This window comes from Rhipicephalus microplus, chromosome X (assembly GCF_043290135.1).
Source record: "Rhipicephalus microplus isolate Deutch F79 chromosome X, USDA_Rmic, whole genome shotgun sequence".
Classification (NCBI taxonomy): domain Eukaryota; kingdom Metazoa; phylum Arthropoda; class Arachnida; order Ixodida; family Ixodidae; genus Rhipicephalus; species Rhipicephalus microplus.
The window spans coordinates 115,870,435-115,896,320 of record NC_134710.1 but is presented as its reverse complement, the minus strand read 5'-3'; the positions used below and the strand labels follow the sequence as shown (position 1 = coordinate 115,896,320).

At 45.1% G+C, this 25,886-nt stretch overlaps 2 protein-coding genes across 4 annotated transcripts in view; one reads left to right on the top strand and one right to left on the bottom strand.

Moving 5' to 3' along the window:
- LOC142775703 (nephrin-like) overlaps positions 1–25,886 on the top strand; it is a 536,671-nt gene that overhangs the window by 231,806 nt on the left and 278,979 nt on the right. The window lies entirely within an intron of this gene.
- On the bottom strand, positions 4,768–20,516 carry LOC142775702 (uncharacterized). Its single transcript, XM_075877446.1, has 2 exons — positions 19,591–20,516; positions 4,768–8,277 (listed from the first exon to the last, which is right to left on the bottom strand). Exons 1-2 carry the CDS (start codon positions 20,497–20,499, stop codon positions 8,257–8,259), a joined length of 930 nt encoding a protein of 309 aa, XP_075733561.1. The 5' UTR covers positions 20,500–20,516; the 3' UTR covers positions 4,768–8,256.

The window sequence follows — 25,886 nt, the reverse complement described above, 5'->3', positions numbered from 1 at the left end:
ACAATATCTGCAAATTATACTATTTTGCAACGCTGGAGACGTACACCACTGTTTGATGACGTGAACCACACAATTGTAACAGTATAACTTTGGTGATTAATCCGCACAAATGTATTCATATTCTAGAGTCTGGTCATAAAGAAAACAATTATAGCCAGTTACCAGTCGGTGAAATTTAGGTAAAAAGCACCGCTTGGTGAGTATTCTTTTTGTATTATTGTTTTTTAATTCTTTATTCTTCTTTCTTTTTTATATGTGTCTACTTATTCTTTTATTTATCTCTGTCTGTGAATTCTCTCCTCCATTTTCTCCTCCTAACCTTCACATTACACCTGCTCATTATTACTTCTCCTTCTCACCCCTTGATATGCCATACTGTATACATTGTAGGCCCGTGTGCTCAGATTTGGGTGCACGTTAAAGAACTCCAGGTGGTCGGAATTTCCGGAGCCCTCCTCTACGGCGTCTCTCATAATCATATAGTGGTTTCGGGACGTTAAACCCCACATATCAATCAATCAATCATACTGTGTACATATGCACTATGCTCTACGCTCTCAGTTCGTTTGCCTATACTTCTTATTCTTACATCACTCATCTGCACCCTCGCTTTCCTTTCTCATTTTTTTGCTATGATAGACTATGCACGACTATGCTGATATAATAATTGTTGCACTTTCACGTACCAAAGCCACCATATGATTATGAGAGACGTCATAGTTGATGGCTTCGGAAATTTCAACCACCTGAGGTTCTTTAACGTGCACTCAAACCCCAGCACGTGGGCCTACCACATACTCGCCTGCATTAAAAATGCTGCCGCCGCAGCCTGGATTCGATCCCGCGACCTACAGGTGAACAGCCGAGTGCTTTAGCCACTATATAACCGCGGCGGGGCAGGGCTAGGAGCCGAGCACGCTTGTCTTCGCGTGACACTCTCCGTCACATGGTCGTCCGACGTGCCCGTGATCAGCCGGCAGGCTAGACATGCCGTTCTCATCGTACAATTTGCCACGTGCGCGTTTTGTTGCGTTTTTATGGACCCAGTAGACGTTTAGTAGGGTGAACTTTGATTGCACAGGCTCACGTGCATCCATCTGCCCCTCCATCTGTGCACTTGCACTGTGCCAGGGGGCTGCCGGAGCATGCCAATGGACGTTGATAGCGTCGGTTACGCCTCGCGTCGCACTCTACAGTGCTCACGCTTTGCTTGCATAGCGGCGCTGTGCTCCGCACGTCCAATCATGCAAACAGGGGACACGCGCATTGTTCTATACCAACGGACCCTGTCTCAAGTGGCACAGGCACCCGCCGAACACACTTCGAAATTGACAAAGTGTTCTCCAATTTTAACACAAAAGTTTATTTTGCAGGGGTTTAGGACGGCTTTGCTGACGTATGTAACTCACGGATATGACGATGTAAAACATATATTACCAGATTGCACAAAACAACGTAGGCTAAATTATGGCCCTTTATCTGCATGTTTGACTGCAAATTTCGTTGAAAGACGATAGTCTTCTGTCCGAAGAGAGTGAATAAATCATGTATTTGATGTTTCGCGCAAGGAAATTGGGAAACGGGATTCTGGCGGCACTCTGTGAGATACGAGCGCCTTCTGACGGTGGTAAAAAAAAACACGAAATGATAGCTTCTGCTATAGTGAGCAAGCACAATATTTGAGGCCATATTTTGTAGATCTCAAGGTAGATTGAAGTACCATGTCGTCTTAGCAAAGCGTAGGAAACACGTTTCGTGCATCGCGTCGCATTGTCAGCGCAGCGTATTAAACGCTACAGATTTTGAAATTATTTAGGTGTGCTTTTTTATTTAAAAGAAACACACCACAGACGATTTATGTGTTGATCTTGTGCCTCAGATATGCGCAATATTTGCTTTTTATTCAACAATCTCATAAGTATGAAGTGCGAAGCTAGAGCAATATTGGTGGGCGCTGCGTATGTGTTTATACTTGAGCCGTTTCGCGTGACAAGCAGACAAATAGAAAAACAGACAGACCAAAATTTTCTTGTTGAAGTATCCCAAAAAAGACGAATAGTCTTTCTTCTGTCACGCGGACTTGAACCAGCAGCCTCCTGCTTCGCAGCGCACGACCCTAACCACTACACGACAAATCGTACTCCGCAAGGAGTGCTAAAGAAAGCCTTTTATTGACACCACACACTGTCTGGCAGTCCTCAAAGCTCCGAAACTTTAGCGCGTTTTTGTTATCAGTAGCGAGATGGCACGATGGACGACGGGCTCGCTTTGGGCGCGCTCTAAAGTGCCTTCACGAAGAGCCGCTGCCACAGTGCTTGGTCTCTCCTGCACGCCGTGCGCTTACAGACTCATAATTCAGAAAGGACAAAGGTCACTTTCTCGCTGCCATGGCCGCATTTACAAAAGGAGTGCACTGCTGACTCACGACGAAGGAAGAATTGTGACAGTTGTTAGCGCTTGTCTTCTGTATACTTGTGCGCTCGTTTTCTGCGTCTTCCTTTCTATTTAAACAGCGCGGTTTAAGTCTCAAGCTGTGACAGCTGCTATAGTCCGCATTGGTCTTGCGTATGCTAATTTCACGAGTCCTTTCTGCTTGAGTTGTGTGCTACAAGTTTCGAGCTGCTTTCCGTTCTTCACGTGATTTTGCAATTTGTTGCTGTTTCTCAAACAATGCACAATAAACGCTCAACTACCTGTGTGAAGACACGTTTCACTTTCGTGTCACACCATTTCCTATATAGGTAGATCAGCCACGTTTTTCTCACTCTCTCACTCATGTGACCATGCTGAACTTCTAGACGGAGTATCTCCTTCCCGAGCAAAGCGCGCGACGCTCAGGCTAACCGCAGTGACGTCATGGCTAGGCGCCACTTCCCCGCCTGTGCTCTTTCTGCGCTAGAGTTGACGAGCGCTTCGCAGTTGACGTCATGGTTAAGCTCCACCTGCATAGCTGGGCTCTCTTTTTGCGGAGTTTTTTGCAGCCGACCACGTCGTTACCTTCAACTTGAACAGCTCCGTTGTGTGTTACAAGTAATAGTATTCTTATTGACAGAGAATGAAATGGCTATATAGCCGAATTCACAAAACTTTCATTAGGTGCTTCTCGTTATTGGCCTTGATTCGATATGTCCGGCCTCAGAACAGGGATGGATCCTGTCACTTATTTTAGGGAGGGGAGAGCGATCGCTTAAAGTAACGCCGAAGGTGATGGTGGGGTCCCAAATGTTTTCTTTTCTTTAGCACGAAATTATATCATATTATAAATACTGTTATTGGGTGCTTCCAATCGTTCCACTCCTTCGCCCTAATAGGTGGGAAGCACTGAAAAGAGGAGAGGAGGGGTGCTGACACAGGCTACAGGAAGCCCTACCCACCCCTCTGGATCCGCCACTGCCTCAGAAGCGGTTGAAACTTTCTCGTTCGAATAATTTTTGTGGTGTGCTTTATGGGTATACGGGCCCAATCGACACCAGTAATATAATAGGACTATTTTATGAGGCGGACATTTCAGAGCAGACAGTCGCGAGTAAGAACGAAAAGATTGCCGACATAGTTAAATAAAACATACATATAAACAATTCGTTATACTTAGCTGGCAGAGTACTGCCACCTATTGCTATTATTACTTAATACTCCCCAGTAATTAGAGTATTACTCTCAATACCAGGGAGTAATAAGCAAAAGTCAAAACTTTGCTGCAAAGGCGAAGCGATGAACTCAATAGCAACGAATCGGAAGGTCACGCGAAGAATGGCAAGTAGATCAAAACATGCCCCGCGTTTCTCGCACCGAAATGACGCACGGAACGTAATAATAGGTACAGATGAACGTGAATAACTTAGGACAAACGATACAGAACCTGAAAAACGTGCATAGTTGCTGGATACCTAGCTGTGTCTCAAGAAGCTTTCTCGTAGGCTATGTATACTCGTGCGCATGTTGTCAAGTGCCGTTCGCGACCATGGCAGGAATGATTGCACAAAATCTGTTTCACCGAGAAGGAGAAGCAATGAATGTGATAGCGATAAGTTGCAATGTTATACGAAGAATCCCCGCCGCGGTGATCTAGTCGCTAAGGTACTCGGCTGCTGACCCGCAGGTCGCGGGTTTGAATCCCGGCTGCGGCGGCTGCATTTCCGATGGAGGCGGAAATGTTGTAGGTCCGTGTGCTCAGATTTGGGTGCACGTTAAAGAACCCCAGGTGGTCGAAATTTCCGGAGCCGTCCACTACGGCGTCTCTCGTAATCATATGGTGGTTTTGGGATGTTAAACCCCACAAATCAATGTTATACGAAGTGAGGCTGGCAGTCAACGCATTCAGATTTCATCTCACGTAACTCTGTAAAATACTGGTGTAAATGAACATGGCAGCTCCAGGTACACTCTTGGAACCATTTTTTCGTGTTGAAAACGCAGCCCGTAGAAGCTCCCGCCTGCTGTGGGGGCACAAAGCACGCGCTGATTGTTGTAGCGTGGCAACCATAAGTGATCCCCCCCCCCCCCTTGTTCGCTCACGAGATAAGCGCTCACGCAGATGATCGTGGCCGGAAAGGCGATGTTCGCTCTGCAGAAGAGGAGGTTTGCACATCCTTTCCCATATATATATATATATATATATATATATATATATATATATATATATATATATATATATATATATATATGTATGTATATACGTGAATGACGGCGGCGGTGGTAAAAAACCAGCCGAGCCTGGCCATATAATTGCTATCGCTATAAAAGCAGTATGGATGGACATTCCAACAGTACTCGAATAAACATTTCTTCATTTATTCATTCATATATCAAGAAACTTTTACCTAATGACCGAAAACAAACGATGTAAAATGAAATACACATATAAAAAGTCGAAACACAGTGGTATTCGTTATATACATAAACAAGGCGTCAGTGATGCCCAGTGATTTGTCCGCGATTCACTACAGTTTAGGAGACGGAGTTTGGTGCATATTGTAATTGCAGGGCAGACAACAGTTGGCTATCAGAATGAAAGGATGAGTGCAAAGAATACACAATTGCGAGTGTAGCAGAACATTAGGAATTGAATTCATAAAGCACTTTATTACGTAATTTCTACTTGTGGTTGGCCGGACACCTTCGCTAATTATATGCACAGAGTCAGTATTGCCTGAAATTTATGCCTACTAACATTCCTAGCGCTAGTGGTTGCTTTTTGTGATATCGAAACTGTAGTTGTGGTAATGCAGGCCTGTATTTGCGAGGCGTGTTTTCCAGAAAAGACTGTCCATGATTGATGACCCGCTACGTCGTGTAGGTTTCTTGCCATGTCGGTTAATATGACCAGTACGAGTTCAAGTTGTTCGAGCGAGAAATTCATTTTATAACTTTTGCGATTACTCGAAAAGTCATCTGGTAAAAACTGGCATCTGTGGGTGAGCTAAATGGATAACTGCTGCTATTGTTTTGTAAGTAGGCATAAAAGATGAAGATGATGATAATGACGAAGAAGAATGGTATAGTGTATTGTGTAATGAGAATCTCGTTGGGGGAATTCAGGTCACATAGACAACGTTTCGTCCAACGCGCTCACCCTCAAGCCAAGATTTTTTTTTTTACAATGGTTGCCATTAGTCTTGTGTGTGCCGCACGGGAAGTTCTAGCTAGCTTGTTTCCTTTGCACAACCTGCAGAGAACTATTTTCGTAAGTGACTCACCCCAAAGCAGTAAATGTCGAATGGCGCTATTCTTATGACCTAGGGCTGCCGCCAGAGAAGATGTGCGCCCCCTCGCTTATTGCTTTATTGTGAAAGCGCCAAATTATCCGTCTCGCGGCACTTAATTAACGCAGCGGAATCAACTGTTCTAGCTGTGCTCCTTAGTGCTCGGTGTATCGCATTTCCGTCTGCCTTGTTTGCTCTGAACTCCAGCCTTCTTGAGCAGCAATGGACTTCGTGTGGAAGCGATCTGTTTGCGTCAAGGATCTCCCAGGACCCTCCGCATTTGAAAGAACACGCCCGAGAAACTGCTTCCCCCCGTTCGGAAACTCCGAGAGGGAATACGAAGCAGTTTTTGCTGCTCATGGTTCTGCGCATCGGAGACGTGCAGAGTTTATATACGTATGTACCCGCCCGCAGCCGCACAACAATCCTCTTGTTATACATTTGCTTTATGCAAAGTGCTTCTTGGAAAATGCAGCGTTCTCCGTATACATTTGAAGCCTTCGTGCACACCTCTAATCAGGAGAGTTGTTTGTTCGTATTTTGATATGCTTCGCCTTTACAACTCTGTTCTCGGACGTTGTGAAACGAAAAAAGGAAGAAACTAGGCTATTTTATGATGTGTTGTTTGGACTGCATTTTTTATAGCTCTTTGTACACACCACTACATTTACTCAATTCAAAAGCAAAAAGCGAACATGAGCATCGCGTTGAGACGAGATGTAATGACGATATATGTAAGTTTTCTTCAACAAACTTCTTTACATACGCATTAACCAAGTTAGCATCATTTGCAATGTGCTGCAGCCATATCATTCTCTAGAAGAACAGCGTATGCATACATCTTTTCTTTTTTTTTGGCAGCAATCACCTGTTAGATGTACTCACAGTGACTGTTGCTTCAAACGCAAAGAAACACAGGCCTATCCAAGTTTTCTTTCCTGGGTGCACGGGGATGAGCTTAGATGCGCACGTGTTTTCAGCTTATATAGTCTTCAGCAGTCAGCTGAGGGCTGCGGACACGGCACATTCCTTGAAACGCTGAGGACATTCTTTGAAACGCAGGCGTTATGCAGTACGTGTTCAATCAGGACAATGCCAAACTGCCTGAAGGTATACAGGTCTACTTGAATAAATGCCCTCGCTATGCAGTGAGCAAGAAAGCGCCCTCGCACTAAAGAAAACTGTTTTGCTGAAATTGCCCGTAAGAGCAAACTTCACCAAATCCTGATATGTTTAATGCATTAGCGAAGGCAGGCATGCCCTAAATCGTTATTTAGCTCGTGAATTGAATGATGCAGCCTCCAGCCTTCTATTTTGTTCAGCCTCCAAACTTTTATCTGAATAAGTGTTATAACATTGAAGTACAGTGCGTCGCCATATCGCGTTGCTTAACATTTAATGCACGACAAGAGCAGCCACTGCACTCGCCATAGATATTTCACGTGCTTTCAAAGTAGCGAATGTCAGCCAAATGGTTAGAGCTAGCACAACGTTGAGATAGGAAATGTTGGCGAGGTAATTTATTTTCTCATACCTTGAACATCAAAAAGAGCATCGCAGTAATGCCCAAACAAAAATGGGATCTTCTGAATCGACCAACACAGACCCAGGGACGACAGGCCACTGGAGGAGAGAGATGGCTGGGAGAGGCTAAGGAAAGCGAAGTGCACTCCTGAGAAGCGAAGGGATTCACGAACTCTAACACTGGTAGGCCACCCTACCTTGATGATAAAGGATGAATTGACAGGTGAAAAGACAGTCATGTACAGCTGCACGGATTCTATCGCGGAACGTCAACTGCAGCCGTCCTTCACCGCTTCTGGAAGGTGTACAACATGTTCTTCGGTGCACAAAACAAAAGATACCAGGATGCCCACCGCGCACGCCCCAAGTGGAGAGAGAGAGAAAGAGAGCTAGGTATCTGGAGAGTTCTTGCATCGTCTGCTGCCTTTAGCGGGACGCAGACAAACAGAATGCTGAGACCCGGGCTCCACGCACTCAGTGCCGCCACTCGGTATGCTCTTCCCGGTGGCTCCATTTCCATATCGGCCGCCTCCACACCGAACACGACAAGACCACGGCTTCTCCCCTTCCACCGGGCTTCTATTACAGATCGGAGGAGCCCATGTTGCTGTCACGCGTCCCCTAATCCGGTTCCTGGCCGTCCAAACGATCCGCCGCAGATGACGGTGGCATGGGCTTAAAATTCCAGCTGCTTCTCGCATTAAAATCGGCTGCTGCTTGCTGAACCACTGTCCGCGCTCGGCCAAAATGCTGTCATCCTCCTTCGTACACCAGGAGCCGTCTTGGCATGGGAAGCTTCGTGTCGCCTACAAGGCCACGCCGATCCTCACCGCCCTGCTGCGAACGAGGATTCTTCAGTTCGCTGTGTTAAATGTTCGACTTCATTTTTTTACCTTACGGTTTTCTTTAGTCGTAATAAATATTATGCCCATGGAAATAAATGGAATACAGCACCGTGTTTGTTTGTAGGCGCTTGAGAGAAGCTTCGCTTTCGGGAAAGGGTTGCCCTCTTTAGCACAGCGAGGTCTCTTCACTTCCGAAGGGGATCTTCCTGTCAAATAACAAAGAAAACAAAGCGCGTTCGGAAAAACTTTCATAGATGGATGCATCCTCAATCAGCTGTCTTCGCTGTAACAATTTAGTCATTACGCGATTACCTCCGCTAGAAGTGGTGTCAAAATGAACAAGAAAACATTTTTACTTGCTAAAGAGAAGTTTCGGGACTCACAGTACAAAATTTGTTTATATTTTTATTGAGTGTTTTACTGAACCTACTTTACCAATTATGCCAAATACGGACAGAGAATGTATTGGTCTCTTTGGCGCAGCGTACGCCATCTTTTACAGAGAATACATGAAATTACCTAGGGTCTTTACACTGATATATGAATAACATTTTTAGGGGCGATGCTCCTTAAAGCATGGGTCTGCCCATCCCTTGTATATATGTTGTAGTACGTAGCCCCCTGTGGCATATACCCGCTCTACAGCCGGAAGGTGCCCCAGGGGATACGAGGTGGGAGATGGTGGTACATGGAGTGTTCACTAGATGGACGCACGGACGGACTGACAGACAGACTAGCAGACGGACGGACGGATGGATAGACGCGCGGACGTACGGATGGGTGGATGCACTACCAAACAGACAGACATACAGATGGATAGACGAACTCACGGATTGACGCAAGAACAGACGGACGGACGCTAGATGGACGCGCGGATGGCCGCGGCGGACGGACGGAAGCAAGAACGAACGGGCGGACAGAAAAATGAACGGGTGGACGGACGCTTCGCCCCACTCATCTTCATTCACTCCGTGGATATGCTGTGATTTTTTTTGTGCACCTCCATCACAGAACACATCAAGAGATTTTGCAAGACAAGAGAGTGACTGTGTATGTGGAATGTCAGCCCACCACACTCGCAAATAAAATTGGCCCCAATCTACATGTCACACTGTCAATGTCGTCGAAAGACGATAGTCTTGCGTCTGGAGAGAGTGAACAAAACGTTTATTTGATATTCTGCGCAAGAAAATTGGTGAATGGTATTCTGCAGGCGCTGCGTTAGAGTGCCTCGAGCGTGTGGCGGTGGCGAATGAGCGCATCTAGGAACGTTCGACACAAGTGTCATCTGGCAGTTACCTTCGAAAACGAAGGCGTGCAGCCCGCGGAGAAAGATACGCGCCAGTCTCGGAGGTGATAAGGTGTAGAACGCAAAGCGACGGGCAGGTTCCACCATCGTGACGTCGTATCAAAGCGTTGGAAACATCTTTTTGAGCATGGCGTCACACTGTCAGCGCAGCGCGATTAAACGCTAGATTCCTTAGAGTTACTTGTGTGTGCCTCTTCTAGTATAAAGGCAGACAAAGGAAACATTGAAGTGTTGTTGTGGCGCCTCAGATATGCGCAATAATTGACAATTGCACAACTATGAACGCTAAACCTTGAGCAATATTGGTGGGCGCTGCGGATGGGGTTGGCCGTTTGGTGCCGTTTGAGGTATCGTTAGGGCGGACAAACTGACAAATGTACAGACAGACAGACAGACAGACAGACAGACCAAAATTTTTCCGTCGAAGGTCCCCAAGAAGGACTATCGTCTTTAAAAAGAGAACCCCATTATGCTAACCTCTGCAAATAATTATCTAAGCGTTGAAGATAGCTCTAGGAAACTCATGGGATTTCGTGAAAAGACTATGCTCAAGTCCTTTCTGTTGCGCGTGCGAGCCTGTACATTTTATTACGTGACGACATAACACGTATATCTTACGTGCATTCGTTTACAATTACAGTAGGTCGACATAAATTATTGACATGAATTGCATGAACAATTGTACACGCAATATTTTAATTATCTGATGACTTATAAAGCGCAATGAAGTCTTTTTTCGCTTATGTACGCGGTTTTTCATTAAAATAATGGTTTGACAGTTTCACTGATATAATTAGCTCATGCATGTGCTATGACAAAGGCATGCATTCATCTATAACTGTCGACAGAGCGTTAATTGTATGGTTCAACTTATGAGATAATAGATGGGTGCTCCAGTACGCAGATAATGATGCAGATTCTACAAAAACCACAAGTAATCGTTTCCCTAAACAAATAGCATGTACTTCTACAGAACGTATGAACAGCACGTAGACACACATTTACAAAATCCGCATCCGATTACATGTTTGCTTCAGCTCCTCTATTGGCCGGCCCTCCGTCAGTATTCCCGCATTAACTACCATTTCCAATCAATAGGACTGATAAAGTTTTCTTAACATTCCCACTGTTTAATATAAAAAGTGGTTATTCAACCAACTAGCTCACTAAGGTAATAAGTGCATTACCATATTTCCAGTTGTCAAAACATTCCGTGGTCATCTGGTGCGAACAGCAATACCTTCCATTTGTTGTCATCAATAGTGGAGGATTCTAAAGGGGGCGGTAAGGGCGATCAGCCCCCACCCACCTCCAAATTTGTGTCAGCACCCCGCCCCCTAACTTCAGTGCTCGTTGTCCACCTCCTATCCCCCATGCTGAGTTGTTCCTTTTAAATTCGAAGAAATTTTTCGCATGCTGCAAACACTTTTGGCTTATATCTATTTATGTATATGTCTGTGTATTTATCTATACACAACGCCTACGTCTAGGTGTTCTCGTGATCACCCTTTTACCTTGGAGTAAACCAAAATCAGTATAGTAAGTAGGTTCAACAAATATCACACGCTGGTCATGACAAGAAACATGTGACAGCCTCGTTGGGTACCTCGTCAAACCCTCTCCGTCAGACCTGTGGCACATACCCGTGAGCGGGTATGCACAACAGCTATGCAGCTGTGCCATCTGTGCTGTATTTTCTGCGTTCAACAGAGCAGCAGTAGGGTCTCCCGCCCCCTACACTGCGGTGAAGGATTTACAATCTCCGGAGATCCCACCCCGTACAGGTTGATCCTTGCGCATTGCTTCAAGAAAGCGTGGTAATGTATCTAAAAATTGCGAGAACACTGAGCTGTACTCCGCATCAGACGACGAGTCTTCGGAAGACGGCTTTGAACCTGTGTTCTACCACAAGGCCAAACGTAGAATCATGAATGCATCGTCGGCATCAAGTACAGCCACTGTGAGAAAGAACTGCGCCTGAGCGTTGACCTCACTCTATTCTGTTTGTGCTGCAGACCGCTACTGACAATCTACGCGTCCTGAACAGGCAAGCACTGTCCTTGTATCTTGAAAGCATTTTGCCTAACGAGATTAAGGACACCAGGATAAATACAAGGAAGAATATTTTGGCAATCGACGTGATGAACCGAGTTCACTGAACGTGCTATAGCGTGTGTCGGAGCTGGAAAACATCGAAGTCCGATCCATCATACCAGCGAATGGTGACACCGTAACAGGAGTTATCTATGATATAGACACTGAAATCGCCAGTGAGGATTTTCTTGTACTTATAAAACCAGTGAATAAAAACAACGTCATTGTGCATGCTGGTCGCCTAGGCAAGTCACGTTGTGTGCGAATAACATTCAAGAGTGACTGTCTACCCTGTTACGTGAAGGTTGGCCATTTTCGTCACCGGGTTCGCTCATTTATTTCGAAGCCTATGAAGTGTTTCAAGGGCCAGAAGATTGGCGACGTGAAATGCGTTTGCAGAAATTCCGCAGTGTGCCCCCGATGCACAGAACACCATTCAGAAGACAGCTGTAGTGCAACTACGTTGAAATGCCCCAACTGCCACTGTTGCTCACAGTGCTTCCCCCAAAGGCTGTCTTCAGATTAAGAACGAGATTTCTATTCCAAAAAAAAAAATGGTGCGAGACGACTTGACTCACAGAGAAGCTGCGCAAAAAGTAAGGCGAAGGCGCCGTCATCGTCGAAGGTCCTCCTCACGAAAGACAGTGCCAAATTCAAAGATAAAGTTAGAATATCAAGTAAGATCGGCAGGCGCGGCCCTAGCACGGCAAATATCTGCTCCAAAAAAGAAGAAACTGGGAGATCTTTTTCACCGAAGGAATGGCCACCCCTTCAGGCTACACAATCTGTTGAGCGTCAACAAAAGCCGCCCCAAGAACAAGCACAAGATGCTGCAACGGCCGGAAAGCCAGATCATCACGTGATGGTGATGCTGCGATCATTAGTGGACACCATTCGCGTGTTGTTAAGCAACATGAATATACCGTCAACCAAAAGTGCCCTTCAAGAACTGGACGCGCTGAGTCCAGTGCTATCAGCCCTAAAGTGTACCATGGGTAACCCACCACTGTCTTTCAGGAATGAGGTTTGTAAAGCAGCAATACTGCAGTGGAATGCCAGGGGACTAAGATCGTGCATTGACAATTTTCGTCGATTTGTGTACGTCAATATGTTTCCCGTAATCGTCATCTGTGAGCCGAACTTATCGAGTGCAATAAAACTTTCGGTTCTAGAACATTTTATGTCGTCTACTGTTACTGAAAGCAGCAAGGTTCCGATATTCATTCGCCAAGACCTCACTTACATCCTTTAACCTGTACCACCTCATGATGGAAATCAATACATATGCTTAAAGGGAAGCTGAAGCACTTTTCTAAAAAAATGACTTAGGAGCGTTTAAGGACAGTTTGATCCCAGCTCAACCAGAAAAGCGATGTCACAGTTCCCAAAAGTGAACGCCAATAGAACTTTTTGGTGAAAAAACAGTAGCTGTGGTCGCTGGGCTTTTTGAGGTGCCGCGCGAACACGGTGACGTCATTCTCGGCATGCCGCGTCATCTGCAACAGCAGCACTACTGAAGTGTTCACTCATCGATTAGTTTTGGCAACGGCACATCATTGGTTAGTCACTGAGACTGTGGCTGCAGATAAGGAAGAACACTTGCTCCGGGCCAGAGAAAATGAAGATGACGTATGTTTCCAAGCCCACGATTTCAGCGTGCTAGCTGGGGCGGAGCAAGACAAGCTTTTATTTCGCCTGTTCTAAAGCTTCTGCTGCTACAACCTCAAAAACAAGTATCACAGCGTCGAAAATGTTGTCGCTCCTTCCTAAACACGTAGTTTGATTCAATTCTAAAATCTCTTCAGCTTCCCTTTAAGAGTGAAAAAGAGGAGGCTCAACGTCACTGTGATTGGCGTATACCTATCACGATGAAGTTGGTTCGATCACAGAAGACTAAGAGACATCATAGCATTAACTACTGACCCGTGTGTTATCATCGGGGATTTTAACGCTCATCATACATTATGAGGAAGTCAGAAGACCAACATGAAGGGCAGAAATTTGGCGTCTTTTGCCTCCGACAACAAACTTTGGTTACTGAACGATGGCAGTCTTACATTTTACGTGGCTCCACATGCAGAAGCTGTCTCGACTTGGCTTTTGTTTCGCGAAGCCTAGTGAAGCATACTGAATTGTTTACGGATATAGAAACGCATGGGAGTGATCATATTTCAACATAAGTCATGATCAGAGGATTGTGGCATCCTAAAGTTCGCGACATGGTTAAAAGAGTGGACTGGAGAAAACTACAGTTTTGTAAGGAAGACCACTTTCAAGAACACATATCAGACTTACAAGCGGCCATGAAGAGCACTGTACAAGAGGCTGTGTGTAAGATCCTGTGCTCTGTAAAAGTCACGGACATTGACATAGGGCTGAAGCGGTTTCGAGCCTTACGACGACGTGTTGAAAAAGGGTACCGGCGCACGAAGGATATAGAAGATTTACGGACTGCTAGACGTATACAGAAGAAAATTCAACGTCGGTTGGACAAGCTAGAATTCCAACGCTGGATCACTTTCTGCGAGTCACATCGGCCCTCGGAGGCCTTTATCGCAGTTATGAAGGACGGTGCGAGGTTTGCGGTCATCCCCCATTCAGAGGTCATCATACAAGGCCTTAGCCCTTTACCGAAATCGACCAGATGTGGACGTTGCTGAAGAGTTCTGCGCCGGATCATCAGGGCAAACTACAGCACTTAACAGCTCACCACTTTCGAACAGTTGTTCGCCACCACGTGATTCTTGTATGGACCTCCAGTTCACCATTCAGGAGCTTAAGGCAGCACTCCCTTCGTGCAAACGTACCTCCGCACCAGGACCTGACGGAATCTCCTACAGAGCCCTGTGTCATCTGGGTGAGTGCGCGAGAATAGCTCTGCTTCAGCTATATAATGATTGTTGGCTGGAGGGCACTGTCCCCTTAGTTGGAAAACTAGTCGTCTATAGTACCGCTGCTAAAACCTGGCAAGTCACCATTGGAACTCTCCTCCTATTGCCCGATTGCATTGGCTAGTTTTATGGGTAAAGTGAGGGAGAGGATGATCCTAGGCCACCTGGAGTGGTACTTGGAGTATAATGAGATCTACACAAATGCCATGGCTGGCTTTCGACTTGGTCGATCATCGATTGATAGCGTCTTTGACCTAACACATACGTTGAACATGAGAAAGGCTATAAGCGTCTTTGCGCCTCACTGTTGCTTGATGTCTAAGGAGCCTATGATAACGTTATTCATGAAGCCGTTCTTGCTGCACTAGAAGAGATTGGAGTGGGTGACCTAATGTTTAAGTGGATACGCAGCTATTTCCAAAATGCAATCCTTTTTGAGAATACAGAGGCTGGGAACACCTCTGCACATTTCAGTGGTCGTGGCGTTCCTCAGGGCGGTGTACTGAGCCCCGTGCTATTCAATCTAACACTTATCGCTCTCCACACGCACCTACGAAGCAATATTTGTCTATCAACATACGCAGATCACATCTGCATCTGAACATCTGCGGTAACTCGCCTGCAGTTACGAGCGAGGATCCAGAGAGCGGCTGCTGCAACTGCTTTTGACCTCCACAATCGAGGCCTGCTCATTTCCTCTGGAAAATGCGCTCTTCTGGCATTTACGCGCAAACCCATGATGAATTGCAGGCAGTCAATTAATACTCAAAATATACCATTTGTGAGATTCACCATAGTCAATCATTTTTGGGTGTTCTAATCGAAAGAGACATATCATTTTGCCTTCATGTGTCGTATCTGAAAAAGCGATTGACGGGCATATGTCACCTCATCAAGTTTCTCGCTGGAAAGACTTGGGGAATGCAACCCAATGCTTTGTGAAGACTGTACAGGGTGCTTTTTTCAGGCTTTCTACAATATAGTCTGCCCGCATTATGAAACCCCAGCAAAATAGGTTAACGCACGATACAAAGCCTTCAGGCACAGGCACTTCGAATCTTTCTAGGTCTACCTCAGGGTGCCTCAACAGTGGCGACTACAACTTTCACCAAAGACCACCTCGTGCAGACCCATATTCAAAGTGACGCTGTTATGACACGCATAAGGCATGTGGCCTGGTCTCCTCACCACGACTTAGCCTCTATACCAGCGGATAGGCCCCATGCTTCGTTTTGTCGAACAGTAACGGAACTGACTCCTCTACCAGCGGTTTTTACGCCCATGGCTAGACCTTCAGTTCCTCAATGGTGCCTCAAACAGCCAGTAATTTATTTATTTATTTATTTATTTATTTATTTATTATTTATTTCAAAATACTGCCAATCCCTCAAAGGGATTATTACAGGGGTGGGAGTTGATTTATACATGAATGTACAGAAGTAATGCGGAGAGCATATTATGCGCTCTGTAATAAATAGACATATACACGTATAAACGAAAAGACACACTCTAAATTTACACACAGCAAGAGATTAAAACAAGCATACTACATCCTTATCACAATAACAATAACCAGAGTGACATGTGTCTGTGTCACACAGCTCTCTCCACGAGTTCAGAGAATAATTCTAGCGTAGGCTGAGTAACAGTAATTTCATCTAAGGCATTCCAGTCTCTTACAACTCGTGGAAAAAAAGAGAAGCGAAATACATTAATAGTAGGACGAAATTCTTCTAACGTGAATTTGTGTTTGTGTCGCGTTTCTCTGGCAGAGCTGTATGTAACAAATGACCTGGGGTTGATCTTAAAATTATTTTTTAACAACAAATATAGGAATTTCAATCTGTGCACTCTCGCTCGGTTAGACAAGGTAGTGAGACCAGCCTGCCGAAGAAGTTCTGTTGGGGAATCGCTACGCCTGTAGCGATTGAAAATAAAACGGACAGCTTTCCTTTGAACGCGCTCAAGCGCAGCGATGTTGTATTTAGTGTGTGGAAACCACGTAATACTGGCGTATTCCAATGTCGGTCGGATAAGACTGGTGTAGGCAAGAGAACGTGTTTCAAAGGTAGATCCGGCAAGCGATCGTTTGAGAAAGAACAATTTATTCATTGCTTTTTTAGAGATTTGCTGCACATGCGCATTCCAGCTTAGGTCACTGCTTATCGTTACACCCAGATATTTGTACTGTGAAACATTTCGTAGTGGGGTGCCGTTGATACTGTAAGGAAAGGTAAGTGTTGATTTTTTGTTAGTAATGTTCATGTAGACTGTCTTTTCTGTATTTAACACCATTTGCCAGTCTGAGCACCATTGAGACACTTTGTACAGAGAATTACTAAGTTTTGTTTGGTCATCTTCAGTTTTGATTGTGTGGTACAGTACACAGTCATCTGCAAATAATCTAATGTTTACGTCGACGTGCTTAGTAATATCGTTTATATATAGTAAGAATAGCATCGGGGCTAATACAGAACCCTGCGGTACACCAGATAGAACGGGAACAGTATCAGATACATGGGCATTGTACTGTACGTACTGATAACGGTCTGAAAGATAATCTTCAATCCAACGTGTGAGTGGTCCTTCGCCTAATAGACATCTTAGTTTATAGTTAAGCTTCAGGTGGGAAACCCGGTCGAAAGCCTTTGAAAAGTCCATAAATATTACATCTGTTTGTAGTTGGCTGTTAACATCTTTGGCGAAGTCATGAAGCGTTTCTACTAATTGAGTAACAGTCGACAGGCCACTGCGGAACCCATGCTGATTGGAGTGTAATATGTTGTGACTTTCGACAAACTCTGTTAAATATTTCAGGATGATATGTTCCAGTATTTTGCAAGATGTGCATGTCAGAGATATGGGCCTGTAGTTAGCAGGGGAAAACGTATCACCTGATTTATGCACGGGTATTATCTTTGCTAATTTCCAGTCAGCTGGAAGATGACCAACGCGAAGTGACTTTAAATATATTAGCTGAAGGAATTTGCTTACAGGCTCAGCGTACCGCTTTAAAAAGGCATTTGGAATGTCATCTGGACCAGTGCTTTTCTTTTCGTCGAGGTTTAGCAAGAGGGATAATACACCCGCCTGCGATATGAAGGGGGTATCTAATGGTGTATCTACGCCACTTGGTCTGAACTGGTCGCGTTGAAGTAGGCCATTATCAGCGGTGAAAACAGACTGAAAGTAGCTGTTGAAATGATCGGCTGTCTGTTTTCCTCCCGGGGTAGGCGTATAGGCTTTGTTAGTATGTTTCACACTTATGTATCGCCAGAACTTATGAGGCGCTGTTTTGATAAAACTGTGTAAAGAGTGACTGAGAAAGCGCTTTTTTGCCAAATTCACTTGTTTCTTAAGGGACCTAGCTAGTGCAGGGATTTCCGACGCAATACAACTGCGTGGGTGAACTTTCTGAGCTTTTCTGAGCCTTTTTAGTTTACGCTTCATATGAATTATGTCGCGCGTGATCCATGGATTGTGCTTTTTGATGCTTTTTGTAACTGTTGGAACAAAGTTGTCTATGCAGTGCCTGACAATATTACTGAATGTTGACCATATCATATTTACCGTTGAGTGTTCATTTGAGTAGAGGTCCAAAAAGTTGGAAAATTCGAGAGCAAGGTATGTCATGATGGCAGCGTCGTCCGCTCTTTTAAAAGCAGGTACCCGTTTTGTTGTAGCTTTCGTATGAATAGCGCTTGGATATTGCAAACAACACGAGACTATTTTATGATCAGATAGGCCTTCTAATGTTTCTACGTTAATAGGATATTTTAAAAAGTGATCACTTACAAAAAAAAGATCTAGAATAGAAGCGAAAGAGCCTTGATTACGTGTAGGAACTGTAACAACTTGTGTGAGGTTAAATGTGAACATGATATCAGCAAGCACGTTGCCAGTCTTCGTCGCCAGATTCAGCGAGTCCCATTTCACTTCAGGCAGGTTAAAATCACCTGCTACAATGATTTTTTTACCGCGAAGAGCGTGCGTATGCATATAATCGTACAGTGCTTCTAAAAATGAAACTTCAGCATCAGGTGGTCTGTAAACGACGCCAATGTAGGTTATTTCATCCTTGACGTAGAATTTACACCATACTGCTTCGATGTCAGATGCCATGGGCATAGCTGTGTAGGGAATACCGTGACGAATTAATAAGGCTACTCCTCCTCCTCTCGTTTTCCTGTCCTTGCGTAGAATCGCATACCCTGGCGGTACTACCTCGTGGTCTAGGATACCGGAATGCATCCACGTTTCAGTGAGCGCTACAATATCAGGTTGATAAGACAGTAGGACAGCTTCGAGTTCATGTGTTTTATTGATAATGCTTCGGCAATTCACATTCAAAAGTGTCAACGTGGATGATTGCGAGTGTGTCGCGTTTTTGCGCGTCTTTGTTCTTCGTTTTTTTCAGCCTCAACGATGTCATTTCGTTCACTGTCCCAGGAGAATAGGCGGCCATTTATGCGAACTTTATCGTAAACTAATGAGACCTTCTCATGGCGCTCACGATTGACTTTTGTTTTTTGCCACAACTTTCTTCTGATGTCACGAATTGGCTGGGAGAAGTCTTCGCTAATCGAGAAGCCTGTGTCTTTGAGTCTTGAACACCGTTTTAGGATGTTAATTTTGTCACGGTAGTCCAATAGCTTTAGGATTACTGGTCTTACTTTTTGTTCGTTACCCGGTTTTCGAGCACCGAGTCGGTGAATTCTCTCTATTCCTGAGGTAGTGAATTCTAGTATATCTTGGAATATATTTTTCGCAACCACATCGTGTAAAAGTTTAGACGTTTCATTCTGTTGTTCTTTCACACCATAAATGATAAGGTTAGATCGCCGGCTTCTGTTTTCTAACTCGTCGACTTTTTTCGCCATAGCCGAGAGACCGTTTTCCAGCTCCGATATTCTTTTCGTGCAGTCTACTATTTGTTTTTCAAGCCCGCCGATTTTCTCAATCTTTTTATCTATTGCATTCAACTTTTCGTTGATTTCAGTTTTTCCGTTCTTAATTTCCTGAATGTCTTCAGCTATCAGTTTTAGCTGTTCTGCTACTGTAGGTCCCGGATTTTCTTCGATGTCGCCACCGAGAAGCAACAAAAATGTTAGAGAATTAATGACATCGTGTAACATTTCACACAATAGCGTTATGGACCGTGGGCACGGCAGCAAAAGTAGGCAGACGTCATCGCTATGATAAGATTTAGCGTTGCGTTTTCTCACCTGCATGAAAAACAGCAGCGGGTTTGAGCACTGCATCTTGGTGTTGCTGCCGAGCCCACTGCCACACGGTCCTTGCGGAGCTTGCTTTATAGCTGTGATCCTCGATGCCGATAGATCTGCCGGTTCCAAGAATTGTAGTGTAGCGCCGCCCGGGACGCCATCACATGGCCGGTAGCGAAGCACGTCATGGGGCGGTAGTCCTTCGATCGTCGTGTTAGGCGCTAAATGTTGCAGCTGTAGCGCATCCCATTGTGCCGCTGTTGATGATAACCGCAGCAAGCCAAGCAATATCTGCATGAAAAACAGCAGCGGGTTTGAGCACTGCATCTTGGTGTTGCTGCCGAGCCCACTGCCACACGGTCCTTGCGGAGCTTGCTTTATAGCTGTGATCCTCGATGCCGATAGATCTGCCGGTTCCAAGAATTGTAGTGTAGCGCCGCCCGGGACGCCATCACATGGCCGGTAGCGAAGCACGTCATGGGGCGGTAGTCCTTCGATCGTCGTGTTAGGCGCTAAATGTTGCAGCTGTAGCGCATCCCATTGTGCCGCTGTTGATGATAACCGCAGCAAGCCAAGCAATATCTGCATGAAAAACAGCAGCGGGTTTGAGCACTGCATCTTGGTGTTGCTGCCGAGCCCACTGCCACACGGTCCTTGCGGAGCTTGCTTTATAGCTGTGATCCTCGATGCCGATAGATCTGCCGGTTCCAAGAATTGTAGTGTAGCGCCGCCCGGGACGCCATCACATGGCCGGTAGCGAAGCACGTCATGGGGCGGTAGTCCTTCGATCGTCGTGTTAGGCGCTAAATGTTGCAGCTGTAGCGCATCCCATTGTGCCGCTGTTGATGATAACCGCAGCAAGCCAAGCAATATCTGCATGAAAAACAGCAGCGGGTTTGAGCACTGCATCTTGGTGTTGCTGCCGAGCCCACTCACCCTGACAATTAACCTGACAACACCGGGCATCTAGGAAAAACGAGATTTGTCAACACCAGCCCTCAGGCAGCTCGCCTTCTACTGTACGAGAAGTACTAAGACTGCATCCACGTCTAACAGCGACGGCTCCGTCCTGCCAAACATCTTAACAGCGGCAGTCGTTATTCCAACGCACGCCGCAACCATCAAATTGAGGACAGCTCATGCAATCACATAAACGGAAGCACAGCTAGCAGCGCTTCGCGCTGCGCTGCGTTTCATTAACGACCAAAGCACGCAATTGTGGACGATCTTCTGCGACTGCAAAGCGGCACTGTAAATAACTTCTGTCAAATCTACGCTGTGGTCCGCAAGAGCAGTTGGTATTTTAGACGGCAGAAATGTTACACCAAATAACAGAGAAAGAACACCACGTTATATTTTTCTGGTTGCCAAGCCACTGTGGAAATATCGGTAATGAACGGGCTGATCAAGCTGTCCGTTCAGCCCATAGAGAAGACAACGATCAGTTAATACCTCTCTCCATTGGACGGACGCTACTAGGAGGCTACGCATGCTTGATCGCCAATGCTCCATATCAATTTGGAATGAGTCTCTTTTGCGCATGCAGCCCCGCCGTGGTGGTCTAGTGGCTAAGGTACTCGGCTGCTGACCCGCAGGTCGCGGGTTCGAATCCCGGCTGCGGCGGCTGCATTTCCGATGGAGGCGAAAATGTTGTAGGCCCGTGTACTCAGATTTGGGTGCACGTTAAAGAACCCCAGGTGGTCGAAATTTCCGGAGCCCTCCACTACGGCGTCTCTCATAATCATATGGTGGTTTTGGGACGTTAAACCCCACAAATCAATCAATCAATTTTACGCATGCAAGATTACGATTCCTTGATCTTACGTTAAGTTTATGGCTTCCAAAAACATCGACGAGGTGACGCTACTGCTCTGTGCAGACTATGGCTAGGCGTAGCATTTACCTGTGGGTATGCGTTCCGCATAGGGATGGCCGACACCGCCGCCTGTGCACACTACGGAGATGAAAAGACAATTTGACACGTCCTCTGTGACTTCCCAGAATATAACCTAAAAAGACAATACCTTTCTAATACACTAAACAAGTTAGATGACCAGCCGCTGTCAGAAAAGAGTATACTGCGCCATCGTCATGACTCATCATCACAGAAGAAGGCCGTGCAAGCGCTACTGGGCGTCTTGCGAGGTACTGGCCTATCATTAGAACGCCTCTGAGTGGATTGTTTTTGTGTGTGCGAGTGCGTCCGTGTTTTGCTGTTATTTATTTTTAACACACACACTCTCTCTTTCAACCCCCTATTCCCCAACCACAGAGTAGGGTAGCATACCGAATATTAGCGTCTCGTTAACCTCCCTGCCTTCATTATTTCTCGTTTCTCTATGTCTACCAAGGAACGGCGAGCACAGACATTGGTAATTTTAACGCGAGAAAGTTAAGAAAAAGCTCATACCAGCAGGGCAGCGTTGACTGAACGAATGCAATCAATAAATATCAGGGCCCCAGCCGGAATCGAACCCAAGCATTCTGTGTGGAAACCAAGTATTCTGCCACAAAGCTATGCGAGGTATCTGAACTGCTTTATGAAAATACACTAGTCAGCTGTGATAATGGTGAAGCGTCAATTGTGGTTGTAATACCGGCTATTGAGTTTTATAAACATTACAATTGTTCTCCTATGGTAGAGCTGTGTCACCGGGTTAACGTGTATTGTAGTTAAGTGCCGTTCACTGAAGTCAATTTATGTAGCAGTTTCCAGGGCTACTATCCTCAAGAGCACAAGCGTTACTTATCCCATTACCGCTTCTCGCGTTGCTAATTCTGATGTTCCTGATGGCATCATTGCGCAAATGCAAACAACTGGTTATATAAACCTACACGACCTTATGGTGGTTTGGGGACGTTAAGCCCCACATACTATACCTACGCGACTATTCAACATATGTATGTGCGTACAACATTTGTACAAATATTTCGCGTTATTTCATAACGTATTAGTCAATAAAAAATTACAACATGGTCAGCTTACCACAGCATGCTTTGTATAACGTCAATTCCCAAGGTACGTGGGATCTCCTATTTTTTTTAAATGATACAAGCTTCATATTGATCGGGCCATTATCTTGGCATGCGTGTAATAAAGGGCTGAAGTCGTGAGAGACATGGTCAATGGCAAAGTGGTTATCGCTTAGTCAGACAATGCAAATCAATAAGGAGCTGGCTAATATAAATGTAATTTATAATAAGGTGAATGGGAGAATGCAGTCGCACATACTTCACAAAACGTTTCAACGAGGACGTGTGACATGCATTTTCTACAGCGGGTACTGGAGTCGACAAGGCAAAAAAAAAACAGTTAGATCACACGTTACTCTCTCCGTTACAATTGAAGGCAGTAGCCTACTTCAAACCTGGCAAAGCATTGACTATAAGCTACACAGTCAGCAAGTAGACTTCTAGCAAGGCGAAATGAGCCGCAGTGTGAGATATTGATCTTCCGTCTGATGGGTACAACAAACAAAAATGACGGATTCCAGCAGAGATCGAACCCATGCATTTTGCATGGCAGACAAACATGTTACCCCAGAACCAAGGCAGCACTTGAAACTGTCACGGAAAAGGACTTTATATAGGTGTGTTGGATGAGAAGTCGCATTACAGCGTGACAGAAACATAGAATTGCACCATGCATCACACTAGTGAATTGCGCAAACGAGTGAGCCGTTCATAAAGCTCCTCACTCACGACAAAGGGCTCAGCCCTAATTCATTATCATGATTATAATCAGCTACACCTCCAACGAAGTGTGGAGCTACACAGGCACGCACGTTGCCTTACAGTGGGTACTTCTCGCCTTTTCAAAATTCTGAATCGTTTCGTAATGAGTACTTCGCAACTGTACTTGCAGCAGGCACTGTATATTTGAGTTTACAACCACCAATGCTACTCGTACAGATGTCGCTTTCTTCGTGGCACAGATGAGGCTCCCATCGAGAAGAAGAGAAATATGGCGCGCGAATGAGAAAGCGGTGTGAATAGGGCCCAACAAGGCTGTCGTGTTACGCTGTTAAAGACCAACCTTAGGCATCCGCGAGGTTTCGTTATCCCTAACAGCGGAACTTGACCCCATTAGTGCCAGCTTCTTCTTAACTTCACTATACTCAAGATGTGCAGTTTTCTCTCCGTGGTCAGACTCACGATACGCTGGTCAAAGTAATTTCAGTTTTGTAGCAACCTATAGCGTTTTAGGCGCTTATGTTCCTGCCAACAAAAAATGCTTTCCAAAGAAATTGAATACCTGCAGTGGGACTGCGATAGTTCTGCAAAAAGTGGTGTTTCATTACAAAATTTATGGTGTAGACTTGTATAAGAACCGCAGCTTTATTATTTTTTTGCTAGGCTAAAAAGGCACGGTTCTTAAAGAAGACAACACCGTTTGGTCTAACTTTTCTCTCCATCAATTTTCTATGTGGCTTTCAAAAAGCCGCTTCAGCTAATTATATACGTTTCGTAAGAAATATAGTGGCGGTGGTTGTGGTAATGTCTGGCACACCTAGCCTGCACACATTCATGCACACCGTAAAATCAACTGCTGGTCTTCACTATCGCTGCCACTGCTGCTTATGCCAAGTTCGTCAGCACATTCATAGATTAGGTGATCTTTGATGTCATACGAGACTTTAGAGATCGCAGTTACCCTAATCACCGTATTCAGAAATGCTTCTCGACTCGAATTCCATCTTTCACTTGACTGAGTTGAGCACTGTGCCGCTGCTAGACTGAAATTGACACTGCGCTCCTAAAGAATCACTGCAGATTATTGCCGATATGCAGTGACTTGGTCTGCCAAGAAACGGCGCTCCCATCGACTTTTTCAAGTCGAAGTGAAGCATTAAGTGAAGCAACGTTCTAAAATACGGTGGTAAACCTTGTGTGATGAAGTTCATTACTTCTGAGCGTCACGATCCCGTCCTCGACTACACAGGACAAATTAAATGTTTACTGGCCTCAGAACTTTGTCATTTCCAAATATCGGTAGAACACTGCAGTAAGAGAGTCGACTGGAGAGCACCGTGCGACACGAGTACAAAGTCGGAGAGCTAGCAAGCAAATGGAATGTGGATGATTTGGGCGTAAAGTGGCCAAAGGGAATCCTCCAGCGAACATCACCGGAACGCCGTTCATAGGATTACCATCGTTCGGGAACGGGGCCAGTAGTATGCAAATGGTCAACTGAAGTCTGCAAGACAGATGACAATAAACTAGAATGGAGAGAGGAGTAGTGATGAAAAGGTGCCAGTAGTGGTCCCCTATCTCGGCTAATTAGCGACCAAAAAGGGGGCAAAAAGGAGTGTCTTTATAAATGCACGGATGGAATCTCTCAGCAGACATGTTGTGCAAGAAGGTCCTTCCTCTGTTTTGAATTTTCGTAAGATAATCGGCGCCACACTAAGCATGGGACTTCTACGTCACACGCAGGTTTTAATCAATGGCTTTGTGATATAACGGTTTTGCAACGTCCTAGGAAAGCGGGCAAATGTGTCGCCTAATTCATACTACCGAAGGTTGTGTTGTAGTCAAACCCTCCCGAAATTTTTTAAGTTTTGCATGCGTACCTATACACGCACACCTACAAACGCGCACAGCCCGTATATTCATAAAGGTTGGTTGACCCCTTTCCCCCGAAAAATAAATTATGACGACGCCCCTGTTAGGCAAACATATAGCTAAAACTATTGCTCGAATAACTCAACATCTGTCACCATTAAGTTTCCCATATTTCTAAAGCTATGTGTAGCAAGACAGCGGTAGGCCGGGAAGTTCTACGCAAGCCAACCACATCCCCCAAAGTTATAGATGAAGATACGCACAGGGTTTGATAAGCCAGAGCCCTGCGAGAAACGCATATCAGAACATTGTTGGCGGCTACTTTCTTTTAGTCAATCGACATGCTCACTGCGTTTCCTGGCAAAGCCAATTGATAAGCTAGGTGATGAGGGCACGCGCAACCTATAAAAAACGAAAATAAAAAGGAGATAATTCTTTGTATGATCGAGCGCAAGCATATCCTCATGATAAGCATATCAGCAAAGATGGCTATCTCATTGCAAAGAGCACTCACGGAAGATAAACCTCGTGGGACAACGTTCACACATGTACTTTTTTTCCTTTGCTTTTCCAACCTCTTCCGTATTTATCTTAGAAAATAGAAATGTATTAAACGGGTATATATAGAGTTGCAGTGGCTTCACTGCGTGCTTGAAAGCACACTTCTCAATTTTACCGAATAAAACGTGCGCCCCATAGCCATTTGTGTACTTATTATTTGAAGAATAATT